This window comes from Lineus longissimus, chromosome 16 (genome assembly GCF_910592395.1).
Source record: "Lineus longissimus chromosome 16, tnLinLong1.2, whole genome shotgun sequence".
Lineage (NCBI taxonomy): Eukaryota > Metazoa > Nemertea > Pilidiophora > Heteronemertea > Lineidae > Lineus > Lineus longissimus.
This window is the reverse complement of record NC_088323.1, coordinates 10,493,134-10,507,006: the sequence shown is the minus strand read 5'-3', so window position 1 is coordinate 10,507,006 and position 13,873 is coordinate 10,493,134. Positions and strand designations below refer to the sequence as shown.

Sequence of the window (13,873 nt, the reverse complement as noted above, 5' to 3'; positions counted from 1 at the left end):
TAATAATGCTGATCCCAGTGATGGTGGTACCGATAATGGTTGAGGATAATAGTGATAATGGTGATTAATCATTGGTAACACCAATAGTGGTGACACCAATAGTGGTGACACCATTACTGTGACTTCAGTTTCGCTATCATTAGGTATAGGCAAGCAAATTTTCAAATTGAATAAAAACACATGATTTTGGTATCAAATATTTTCTTTTGCCAAGATAAAAACACCCTGAAAATTTCAACTGATTATCTCAAGTAGTTTCTGAAATATGGCCGGTTACAGGATTTTGGGTACCCCCCCTCCTCGGAAACAGCAAAAAAGTGGTTTTTGACCCCCCATATATCAAAAACTAAGCTTTCTACACCACTGAATCTTCTTTAACATGGCGTACCTACTGCCTAGTATGGATAAATGCAAGGAAACGCCTGTGACTTCACTAATTTTGAAATTATTGACCTTTTTAGAACGCAATTTACTTAGCCTCGGCCATTGCTGCCGAAGACCAACTTTGCTCTGGAGCCATTTAGAACCCCCCATAGAATAACTTCTAGGTGTGTTACAGGCTTTTCCTTCCATATATCAACTGACATTGGCCCCCACAGTAGCCCCATTTTTTTTGACAGCCTAGAAAAGGCCCTAAAGAAAGATATTGGACCCAAAAATGGTCCCGAGCCACTATTTTGCACCGCGGGAGCAAAACGCCGAAAAATGACAAAAAATGAAAATTTTTAATTTTCATTCAAATAGGCTGAAAATTCCTATCTTAAGGTAAAATGGGCTGCTGAATCCACTGGAGTAGTCCATTTTGCCCTATCTAGACTAGGAAAGGAGTTATTAACAATTTCATCTTCAAAATATCACTTTTGGGGTGCACGCCCCCCCCCCCCCCAAATAACACTTTAGCCCATGACCACAGACATCAAATTCAGCAGAGGTATTGCTAAACCAAATACAGTAGAAGAAATCTTCGGCGGCACCCAGGTAATTAAGGAGAAAAAATACGGCTCCAGAAGTCTACTAGTACTAGGTAGGGGTCTGGACAAGTGCGTTGTAATGTAATGGCCAAAACATTGGTAACAATAGGCCATCACTTTGTGTATATGAGAACTGAAATAAATTATTTCAAAATCCATGCTGTCTTTATTGTATTCAATTAAGAAATCCATCTCAGAAACACTACTAAAATCACTTCAAAGCATGAAAAGAAATCCATCAACAAAGCCACGTGCTAATGTTTACATGTCTGTGAGCCTTTCCACCTATCAGGCAAGTTTATTTCGTCACGTGACCAAACTCAAAACATAACCAGAGAAATATGTCACCGGTCGCAAACGAACACTACTGTTTAAAGAGGTTGTCTAACGTCATCCTAGCGATATATAACTCAGAATCCTTGCTGTGTTGAATACTTATTCATATATCTAGCAGACTATGTTTCCAGAATGCTTGAATTTGGCCGTGAAAAAATTGAAACCAGCGATCATTAGCGATCTCCCGGTTCACTCGACGCCATTTTGACCACAGTCTCGCAGTGTACCCCAGTTTCAATGGTCCGGCGCTACCTTGGAATCAAAGGCGCCGGGAATAACTGAATAAATACCAAATCTAGGGATCATAATGAACATTTTGATACCTAGTTCTCCTTTATTATTTTAATGGGGTCTATGCTTATTTTGCTGTTGAATTTCGAGTTTTTATAAAATATTTAATTTTTCAACTTTCTTCATATCCAACCCCCGGACAATGTGGTATGTGGTGAAAGCTCGTCGGACATGCTAGAATATGGTAGCCAATACATTTTATATAGAGATATTCCAAGCCAGCGCTTTACAAAATTTTAGAATCAGTGCCAAACCGGCGTCAAATCTGATGCGGATTTAGGCCTGCACAAGGCCTATCCGGCTGAAACGGGTCATTTTCAAATGGCTTTTTTTGCTGTTTCACATGGAATAAATATATAAATGGGGTATCAATGAACAAGAGAAAGAAAAGACGATTGCACAGGTATGATTTATTTCACAATTGAGAAAATATTTATTCAGTGACGATCATGGAAAGATGACCATTGTTTCTACTAATTAGTGCAGATTCACACTTTCCTCAGCTTTGTCTTGGCGGCTGCCTATACCTACTATCATCTCTGTTTGCGCCATTTTTTTTCCTTCTTCTAAAAAAGTCTTCTTTAAAGATTCCACATCAACAGCTGAACTTGCCTCCCTCTGTTTTTTCTGATGGCATTTTTCATGGAAATGTATTTTTCCTTTTCTTTGAGAATCAAGGTAAACTCATCTGTTGAAATGTGTGAATCACTCATGGCCTTACTTACCAGATCATTGATGGAGTTAAGTTTTGAAATTGCCAACATTCCAATCTTCTCATGTTTTTCAATTTTCTTCAGGATATCTTTTTTCTTCCAACTTAGGGCTGAGGAGATAATGGCGCTACCAATGGTCACTCCACCAAGTGCAAAACCTATTGGTGCTGTGATGACACCAGCCAGTGCAGACACACCAACTGAGCCAGCCGCAACGCTTACAAAATTAAGACTATGACTAATGCCAGTAATTACGCTAAATGCTTTTTTGTACTTTGAAAATATCTTTCTTCTAAATTCAATCTCGCTTTCTAAGAAACTCTTAACCTCACATATTTGTTGTAGTCTGAAAGCCTGAGGGTTACTTTCTGTATGCTTTTCAGACCTTTCATAGTTTAATTGACTTTCAGAGTTTAAATGAATTTCAGAGTTTAAATTACTTAAATCTGGATAAACCTTGTTGTCTCCATCCATTTAATTAGTGGGAATAACTAGAATCAGTTGTTCTGTCATTTCTAGTGTTTAGTGTTGATCTTGCAGACACTACAGGTTTTTGAAGTACATTAAATTTTAAAGGTTTTTCTGACCCAGCAGGTTTTTCGACCATAGCAGGCCCAGCAGGTTTTTCGACCATAGCAGACCCAACAGGGTTTAAAGGTTTTTCGGGCTCAGGCTCCAACTTTGACTCTTCTTCTGCCTCTAATTCTCTATGAAATCGTTCTAATCTTTCTTTCTAATTACGTGGTCGTTTTGTGTAACCCCAAGTTCTATTCATTTATTCAGAGGAAATGTCTGAAAATGTCTGAAGATACCTGAAAATGTCTGAAAATCATTAAGTAGAAGGATATCGTTAAATTCTGGGTTATCCCAAAAATACTTGTTTGTTATCCTTTTCCACTCGTTTATCACGTTTTGGTCTCGATAGTCAAACCAGTTTTCATTACTCTTATTGACCATAAAGTTAAATGAGCAGCCCAATTGCTCTTTGAAAATACTCCAGTCGACTGTGGAACTCTTCTGTCTGTTTTGTGTTTTAGACATTGGCCGCATGTTAAACCAAGAGTAACACAGTTCTGGATGATCTTTGAATTCCTTTATTGGTAGAACATGGTCCAACTCCTCATCTACTATTTGTATTTGTGATAGACCCCTTTGGTAGTCTAACCAATCCATGAAGAACTCATTGGAACAACCTAGATGTAATTTCGAGTTATCAGGGCACTCACCTTTGGCTATTTTGTTTAGATCAACTCTGACTTTATGACTGTCTCTATTACCATTCTTATCAAGATAACCTTTGTAGTATGAATTAAAACAAGCTCTACATTCGCGTTTTTTTCCTTCTTTACCGAATTCACCATCACTTAGTAATTTCACTTCTCCACATTTACCACATTTCTTGGTTAATGTGGAACCACATAATTTACAATAATCCAGTAAATTGCCTCTTCTGTTCTTTTCAAATTCACTTTCAGGTTTTGTTACATCGCACTTAACACATTTAAATGTAGGCCCTGAAACTACTGGTTGATACTGATTAACCGGTTCCCGATAAACAGGATACCGATAAACCGGTTCCCGATAAACAGGATACTGATTAACAGGAGACTGATTAGCAGGATACTGATTAACATTGACAGTACCATAATAGTTGTTGTTCACTGTACCATAATAGTTCACTGTTGTTTGTCCTTTCATTTGACTCTCCATTTAAAGGATAAAAAGTTTTTAAATTAAGGTTTTTTAGTCTTTTAAGCTTTTTATTCCTGAAATTGGTAACCATTCATTGAATTTGTCACTGTAACCTTTTCATTTCACTAATCCGTATTTTTTACCTTTAGTGGTCTTGCGCCTTATTATCTTCTCGATCTTGTATTCTATTTGGTCAGGATTGGGAACATAACTTAATTCCTCCTCATAGAAATATCCTTGAATTTCTTCCTTTTGGTAATCTTCAAGTTTGTAGACAATTGGATGAGTGAAGATGATCTGTCTTATTTGAAAAACTTCTTCAGTGAAATTGGGCGAGTAGCCTTTGTCGAAAATAGTCTTGTACTTTGAAATTCTGACACTGTCACCAACCTTGTACTTTGGATCACCAAATGTCTCTTTGAGGTGAAGGCCGTAAAGGTTGTACCAGACAGTTCCTTCATTCTCCCTCTTTCTGGCGTCAATTGGTTTCATACCTATTGATGAGTGAAATGAGTTGTTGTACCCGCTCACCAAGTCATCTAGGACATCTACCCACTTGTCAGTTTCCTTTGCGGTGAAGTATTTCCACATTTTATCCTTTAAAGTTCTGTTTAATCTTTCCACAACTGCTGCCTTCTTACTTGAAAATGTAGAGAACCACTCTATGTTGTTTTCTCTCAAGAGTTTTTTAAAGTGTTGGTTGTAGAACTCATTGCCTTCATCAAACTGGATTTTCTCTGGTATCGCCACAACTGGTTTAGATTCCTCAAAGATCACTTTAAATGCATCTCTGATTTCTTCTCCTCTCTTGCTCTTAACGGCCATAGCCCAAGCATAGCGACTGAATAAGTCAATTACTGTCAAAATGAATCTGTTGCCTTTATTTTGTTTCTCAAATTTTTGCATGTCCACAAGATCTGCTTGCCACTGTTGATCAATGTACGATACCATTGTTTTCCTGAAGGTGAATTTCTTAATGGCCGGTTTGTGTAGTTGGTGAGTTGGTAGTGTGTCTAGGAATTCTTTAACTTCTTTTTGTTTAATAAGTTTACCATCTTCCTTGACCTGTTTCCACATCTTACTCAAAGAACTGTAAGCCACAGGACTCTCGGGGTTGCAGTACAAATCCCTTAGATACTGCTGTTTGTCATCCTTTACATCCATTTAAATGGGTGAAGTATTTATTTACGAGCCACACAACATGTTGATTTCAGGAGTCACCAATTGCGGTGAGACCCATTTTGCTCTTGACCTCTTAGAGAAGGAATATCGTCATAAGTTCCAGAACATAGTCATTTTCTGTCCCACTTACTTCAGAAACAAGACGTACAATAGGAGATGGATTTACCAAGACAAGAGCGTCTACATAGTTAATCCCGAAGCGGTGGCCAGTAATTTGGACCTTGTGCTTCAATTTGCCACCATGGCCTTCGAAGGATCACAGACATTATTCATCATTGACGACTGTGCTAATTTGAGAGACACAAAGAAGAAAGTGTCTGAGTTATGTAATCTTGCCTTTTCTGGCAGGCACTACAATCTGACTGTTTGGTTACTCGTTCAGAAGTACAACTCTGTTGTTAAGGACTTCAGAGAGAACATAAGGGTTTTAGTCCTTTTTTTCAACAAGGATGAATCGGCAATGAAAGATGCCTTAGAAGAAAATAGTGTTATCCCTAAAGACCAGAGGCAAAAATACATAGATGCCCTTAAAAAGACGAAAGGATCTAAATTAATCATAAGACTAGAACACCCGTATGGTTTTATTCACGTTTAGTCTTTTTTCTTATTCTTTTTCCTTATTCTTTTTCCTTATTCTTTCTTCTTCTTTCCAACGAAATAGTAAATCCCAAAACCCAAGACGCTCATTCCTAAAATGATCCAAAGGTATTCGTAATTCTTCATTTCATCGCTGGGCTTGTAGTAGTCGCTCAATTGCGGTTGTCTAGGAATGGTAATTTTATCATGTGGGTTTAAACTGTTGTACAATGAAAGTGAGGCGTCGGCATTTTTTAAGTCAATTGCCGCTTCATGTTCTCTCTTTAATTCAAGGTTAACGGAGTCAATGGTACTTTTCCTATGCTCATCCCATTCTGTGGATGCTCTTTGCAATTGCTCTTGAGCTAAATTGTGTCTCTTCATTTCATCCTCATAGCCATTCTTGTCTAGTTTTTTAAAAAGGTGACTAGTACCGGCAAAGGCTAAACCATTAACCAGCGCAGAACCAACCATCATAGCTATTCCTGCCATTTAGTTTAGTGTGATTTTAGCCAAAATGAGTAAAAAATCAGGCGCAGTGAGTCAAAAATCAGGCGCAGTGAGTAAAAAAAAAATCAGGCGCAGTGAGTAAAAAAAAAATCAGGCGCAGTGAGTAAAAGAAAAATCAGGCGCAGTGAGTAAAGGCCAATTGATACTGTACATCAAAACCATTAAGGTCGATAATGCCATTGTTTTCATCTGTTAGGCGAATATTCAACTTGCCAACACTTGATTTGCACGGAATTTCCATGTTATCCCCAAAGGAATATGCTATCATATCTCCAAAGTTAGATTCTTTTATCGGTCTAGTGGCTAAGACATCTGATGGCTTGCCATTGCTCATACATTATTGACGATGTCACAGTGGAAAACAAAATAGTCCATTGGTCTAAAATTTATGGGCCTATCGCTTACAAACTCACCATTTGTTGGTAAAACTGGATATGTGGGGTAAGGCCATTCCGGTTTAAAGCCAAATAATTCATTGCTTTTACCAAAAAACATAGTCTGGTAAAACTCTCCATTTTTTCTCTTAAGCATCTTCATCACTGTCCTACCAGTGGGTTCATCAACATCAAACTTAACAGCATTTTTGCTTAAACTATTTTCTTTCAATTCATTTGCAAACATCTTTGAAAAGCTTTCTAGGTCATAGAGACCATCGGGTATTTTAATCTCTGTAGCATCTATTGAAGATCCACGCACCTTAATTTCGTTATTTTGTTTTGCTTTACTAATGTTGTAGAATGTACAAGGTATTCCTGCAAATGTCAAACTGACGCTAATGACATTCTGAATTTCAGTGTTAAGATGTATGGTTAAATCATGTGATTTCTGTTCTGGGTAGTCACTGGAATTAATGTACACCACGGTTTTCATTTACTGTACTTAAATTTTAATTTACTGTACTTAAATTCTACTTGATTATGTTTCTAGGTAAAATACCTTGATCGTAAAAGTATTCCAATGTTACATTACTTACTGCTACAATTCCGCCAAGTTTAAGAATCTCTTCTAAGTTTGCCTGACTTGGCGGGCCAATGGCAATTCTCAAGAATCTCTTAAGTAAATATGAGTAACCAATTGTTGCCGTCGCCAATAACACACGTTGGTACAGTGTATTGATGATTTCCTTCTTTCCTGGTGTTTCCATTTATTTAGAATGAAATCTTCATTGGTGACACCAATTGATTCATATTTACAGTAAAATAATCTTAATGTTGCAGTCAAAATTAATGATCTTAATGTTGCAAGGAAACAATCTGTGAATTTTGAATGTTAACTTGAGCATCAGAAATAACAAATATGTGCATTTTGTATGGCCCCTTTCCAGATTCTTTTGTTATCGACAATTGAATACCATCTTTAGTGTTTTGAAGCTTTTTGCCCGATCCGTGTAATCTATGGTCTTCAGTAGTTCTCAGGTCCAACCAAAGACCGTAGTTATTCGAGTCTCCATAGTACTTTTTCATAGACATGTTGCAGTCGTAAGTTTTCTTTAAGTCTTCTGTCATGAAGTGTTTCTTGATCTCCTCCCATTGATCTAGCATTCTCATTCCTTCTGGAAATACCTGATTAGCAACTCCTTCGATGGTTATTTGAACTTTTGTGATGTTAGGATTTTCAAACTTTTCAGAATCTCTTGAACCATCAGTGTAATCAGAGATGAATAGAAGTAATAGTCCTTTTATGGACATTCGAGGAAAATTGATGTTCTCGTTGATCAGCGTTTCATTTGCCGTTACGTTGACAGTTTTGAAGTGATCTACCCAGTCGTAATAGATGGAGAAACCTGAATTGTACTTGTTTGTAAGCGTATTGGCTAATCCCTTGTTAGTTACTGTGTCATATTCAAAACTGATATTTTCAAGTTTGTAATTCATGTTTGCAGTTGTGCTGGTAACGATGATCTCCTCCTTTGGTGCTAACGTAATCTCGATGATCACATCCTTTTGAATTGGAAACTTGTAAAATGGAGCATAGTTGAAAAATAGTTCAAAATCTAACGGTATCTTGTACTTGGTTCCAAACACTTTCTTCAGTGTTTTCTCATCGCTGGTTTCACCGGTAACATCGGCTTCTGCAACACCTGATCTCAACTTTCTAAGATTTTCTGACTGAATACCTTGAAAAACACTATCGTTCCTTTGCTCTTGTGTTAACCAGAGATCTTTAAAAGTCGAATAATGACTGTATTCATTGAGATCAAATATCTGTTCCGTTCCCCACTTAATTACCATCTTGGATAACAGGTTTCTGCCGAGATTGTTCACACCTGTTAAGAACCCACACATCTTCCATTGAAACACTTGTCCCAGGTCAGGCCTAATTCCCCATATCCATTGGCTAATACAACTCCAGATACGTCAGCATCATATTGGCAATTAACCTATTCAGCATATCTAAAAATAGAACCCAGTCGTGGTCCATTCCACTGTGCAGTGTGTATACCAGATTAAGGCCCTATGCATGTCAATGTATGTATTGGTGTACGTGGAAGTACGGTCAAGTTAGAAATGCATCAAAATTAGGGCAGTGGGACTACAGATCTTGGTTCTGATTGGCTGCTTTCCACCAGGTCACCACAGAGAAGGCACGTGAGAGGCCAAAAATCATGTTGATAGCTTGTCTGGTACCTGAGAACAAGAAATGTGATACCTCGCCGTTGGAGCCTCTTTTCCTTTTAAATTTTGGTTTCTTCAGGAAATGAACTACACAGGTAAGTTGCATTCGATCTCAGCTTTCATTTGATGGTTTATTTGTCAAATTTGGCCCAGGCATTGCCTTAATTTCACGTCATTCATGCGGGCTCATTTTCTAAAATTGTGAGCACATTCAGCTGTTCAAGATGGCGTCTTCTCTCGACTTGAGGCCTACTTTCCCGAATAAATGAGATATGTCTTGATGTAAACATCGCATCATCTTGCAAGAGTGCCAAGGTTATTTAGAAGATATATTTTCCAGTTGTGTTTTGGAATAATATCTATGATATTTGAAACTATTACTGATAAAACTGGCTGATTCCTTTCCTTTTTAGCTCACCTCTTAGCAGAGGTGAGCTTATCCCATACCGTGGCGTCCGTCGTCCGTCGTCGTCGTCGTCGTCGTCGTCGTCGTCGTCGTCGTCCGTCGTCCGTTAGCAGGGCACGTTTCGTAACTGTTAAAGCTATTGAGTTGAAACTTGGTGCACATGTACCCTTATGTAATGACACCTTGGAGACCAAGTTTCGGTCCGATTCGTTTCATGGTTTGGCCACCAGGGGGCCAAACGTTAAAAGTGAAAATATGCAATATCTCCCTTAATAGTAGTCGGGAAATTTTGAAAAAAATATGGTAGGTACTTCTAGCAAAGGTGCATCATATATCCTCCGGGTTTTTGATTTGACCTCCTTTTCAAGGTCACAGAGGTCAAATGGTGTAAATTGGCCGTTAGGATGTAACGATGGCACGTTTCTAAACTGCAATGACTATTGATACCAAATTTGGTACACATTTACCCCTTAGTCAGGTGATCTCAGGGACCGAAGTTTGGTCCAATATGATTCACCACTTGACCACCAGGGGGCAAAATCCAAAAACCTTAAAAATGTGATTATTCCTTAACTTCTTGCCCGATTGCCACCAATTTGATATCATGGGCACATCTAACCACCATACAGTATATGTCACACAGGTTTTTAATTTGACCTTCTTGTCAAGGTCACAAAGGTCAAATGGCGTAAATTCGCCGTCAGGCCGTAACTATGGCACGTTTCTTAACTGCAATGACTATTGATCAAAAATTAAGTACACATGTACCCCTTGGTCAGGTGATCTCAGGTACCGAAGTTTGGTGCGATCTGATTTGCCGTTTGGCCTCCAGGGAGGGGGCCAAATCCTAAATTCTTCAAAATGCCATTATTCCTAGTAATGACTTGCCCGATTGGCACCAATTTTATATCATAGGTACATCTAATTCTAACAACCATTCAATGTGTCACCCGGGTCTTCTTTGATTTGACCTACTTTTCAAGGTCACAGAGGTCGAATGTTATGTAAATTGGCCATTTTGGGGAAATTATAATTGCTTGGACCTACATCAAACCTAACACTACATGACACAATACCATGCTCTTTATCCATCTTTCCTCCACATGAGGTGAGCACAATGGCCCTGGCCATTTCATTTGTGGTTAGCAGACAATGTTTTGACCACGGAAGTGACTTGGCACAGTCCATTTTGGTTTAGTGGTGCGGTTGGGTGGGGATTGTTTTCTCTGTTTTGGTGCTTTTCTGTGAATTATCAAATAGGAAGTTGCTATTGTTGCATGATATTCTAAAATTGAAATAAAGTCAAGATGAGGCCATATAGATAATACATTTTTCATGGTTTTAAGTATTTACCTTCATGTTTTGTTACTACCTGCCACCCCTCCCCATGCCATGATTTGCTGTTCCAAGTAATTTCACCATCTCAAACATATTAATTTGGTTTTCTCTTTCAACTATTAGTAATATAGTCCAGATAACTAGGCTTTTCTAACCGTATAATTAGCCTACATGTATATTTCATAGAAAATCACTACCGGCCATTATAGATGTTGTTATGAAAGTGGTCGGTTGGGCCCCTTGCTTAATATCACGAAGAGTATATCAAAACTAATTGGATATTTTTCTTTTAGGATGGTAACAGCCTGATCAGCCGAGCATGCAGGCTTTCTGCCTACATGGGTCTTCAATCATCGATTCATACATTGTCGCTGCCAGTTGCTGACTCATCATTGGTCGTCTGGACAGCAAAATGCTCTGAAGTCACCGTGGTACAGTGTTGTTTGTACATATCTTCAATTAGGCGACCATCCATCATCCATTATTGTAAGTATGAAAACCGTTTACTCTGTCCTTTCCACTGCCATTAGGGTCAAATGAAATTGATTACTTGTTTTACATGTCACCTCTTATTTGTTTGTGTGTATTTTGATTGGCCTGGATGCATCTAAAGAATGTTAAAAGTTAAGGAAAACTGATAAAGTCTCACTCAATCAACCTAAAATGTTTGTGCTAGAATAATTTACAATCAATTGCTTATTTCAGGTTGAATATCATAATGGCAAGTCAAACTCCTGAGCAGGCCGAGGTGAAAAAGACTGAGAGACGCCATGGCTTAAAAGGAGGCGATGGAGTGCACAGGCACTATGCCTTTAGCAGTTCGAGGTCTAGTAAACGGCGTCGTAGAAAGACTGTGGAGAGAGGTGATGCTGGAGCAGGCAGCTGCAAACGTGGACGACCTTCAACGCTTGTGATGGAAGATTTAGTGGTAGTAGCCATTGAGAACGGGCTTGGTTTGAGACGTTTTATATCTTTCAGAGATATAAACTGTGCTAACGTTGCAAGTTTAGATGGGACTAGTATAGTTTGTCCAGTGAGTACTATTTTTGGTACTATTCAGTTGGAGTCTGCCACAGCTGGAGACATTGTTATGATAATATCCGAAGCAGAAACTTTAGAACTTCAGTTTGCAAAATGTGTGCGTGCTCAAAAGGATGGAATATATGTTACATTTGACAACACTGGGTTAGAATTCTTTGTGCCCAAATTGGAATTTTTTGAGGTACCATCTGCACTGTCTTGCAATGAAGAGATTTTTGATGATGTCACTGTTTTGAGTGAGGATTGTGTCGTACAGCAAGGGCTACATGTTTTCAGATGCTTGCTGAAAAAACTGTCGGATGATTTCATCTATCTTGCTGGACATTACCGTGAAGCTTGCAGGTCATACTCTGCTGCAGAGCAGGACCACGCTAAAGCGCTTCTTGCTTTGAAAGAAAAGCATCTGGAAGATATAAGTACACTGAACACAGCTAAAGAATTCTGGTGCACACTGTTTGCTAATACTGTCGCCGACAACAACGTTCTTTGTTCTATTGTGAAGAAACAAGCTGATGAACTGGTACTAAAAGACGCGGAGCTTCTGAATTGTAAAAATGAAATACTGAAGCTGCAGAATGAACTAAGAGTAAAAGACGTGGTCTTAGAAGAAACTGTTAAGCGGTTAACTATCCAGATTGACGTTTTGAAAGGTACTGTTACACAATTGAGAACAGGTGATGAAAAATCAAAGGCCACACTTGTATCTTTTGAATCACAGGTTACTGGGTTGCAAGAAGATCTTGCCAAGACACAGAGCAAGTTGAAACTTTTGCAAAGTCGTTTAAAAGGTGATGGGCAGTCCATTCTTGAGGTCAAGGAATCCTCTAGGGATGTAATTCAGGTGCGCAGTCTGTCCTCTGGGAAAAGGTGTTCACAATTTGCTCGTGTGCCTAGGCCAGAAGTTCCTGCATCCAATGCCAAGCCCAGATCACTCAGTGATAGGTCTAAATGCTTGAAGAATGTACTGAAAATGCTGTGTAATAATGACGAGCCTTCCCGTTCTGACATGGTGACATTGCTGACACATTTTGTGAAAAACAACAAAGATATCGTTTTGGAGGCGTGCCAGAATGCAAAGGTGTCAGTAGTTGAAAAGTTGTCTCCAGGAGATTCAGTTGATTTGAAAATTCTTTTGAAATTACCAATGAGTAGATTTCGAGACCTCCGTCTGTTTTTAGAGAGTCACGGTGTCAGTGTTCTTGCCAACGAGTTACTGATGCGACAGGAAATGAAGAAACGGTATGACAGTGATTCACTGATTGAAGTTGGATTGGTTGAGCTGTTTAAAACTGGTGGTTCGGAGAAACCGACTCCGATTGCATTTTGTCGGGTGAAGTCTGTTTTAAGTACTGTAAAGCACTATAGGTTCATATTCTTGGAGATTTATAATACTGAATTTCAACGGTATGGTGGTTTATGTCATTTTCAAGTTTGCCATACCAAGGGCATAATAATAGAGATGCATGTTATAATATTTTTTGTCAGTGTATTTTTGCCAGAGATTGCAGTGTTGATGGTTCAGTTTTTCTAAATGCCTCGCACTTTTTTACAGTTTCTATGAAATTTTAGAGCTTGCATGTGGCCGGCTCAGTATTTTACAACATATCAAGGGCATAATAGAGATGCATGTTATATTATTTTTGTCAGTGTATTTTTGCCAGAGATTGCAGTGTTGATGGTTCAGTTTTTCTAAATGCCTCACACTTTTTTACAGTTTCTATGAAATCTTTAGAGCTTGCATGTGGCCGGCTCAGTACTTTACAACATGACATGACTTATAAACAGTACAAATATTCTTTATAGATGACATGTATATGATATATATGTGCATTGGAATTCAGACACAATAAATATCAACTTTGAATCATACAAATCATTTGTTTCTGTCATTATTTCATATTGTACTAGGTAAGCCATTCTGATGATATTTACTCAAAGAAAGGGAACATACATCATTCTAGGCCCCCTAACTATGAATTAAATCAATCCCCATGGCATATGATCATGAACCAAGGACACATAACAGGAGCTCCCATGCAGTGAACCTGGCCAGGCCATGCTGCCAATGTTTATCTAATTAGCATAATTAGGCCAACACCAGTGGAGCCCCCTATTATCAATTGATCACACTACTCATTTCAATGGAAGCCTTAACAGATGTGTGTTAACCACGCTGTTCTTTGAATCACCAGAAATGGTGAC

The 13,873-nt window shown here is 38.5% G+C and overlaps 1 protein-coding gene across 1 annotated transcript; it reads left to right on the top strand.

The window, feature by feature from the left end:
• Window positions 1-8,905: 8,905 nt before the first annotated feature.
• Window positions 8,906-13,455, top strand: LOC135500709 (uncharacterized). Its single transcript, XM_064792327.1, has 3 exons — window positions 8,906-8,981; window positions 10,924-11,116; window positions 11,336-13,455. Exon 3 carries the CDS (start codon window positions 11,349-11,351, stop codon window positions 13,200-13,202), a length of 1,854 nt encoding a protein of 617 aa, XP_064648397.1. The 5' UTR covers window positions 8,906-8,981; window positions 10,924-11,116; window positions 11,336-11,348; the 3' UTR covers window positions 13,203-13,455.
• Window positions 13,456-13,873: the final 418 nt, after the last annotated feature.

Excerpts from the sequence above, each read along its gene's own strand:
- LOC135500709 (XM_064792327.1), top strand. The coding sequence starts at position 11,349 with ATGGCAAGTCAAACTCCTGAGCAGGCCGAGGTGAAAAAGACTGAGAGA.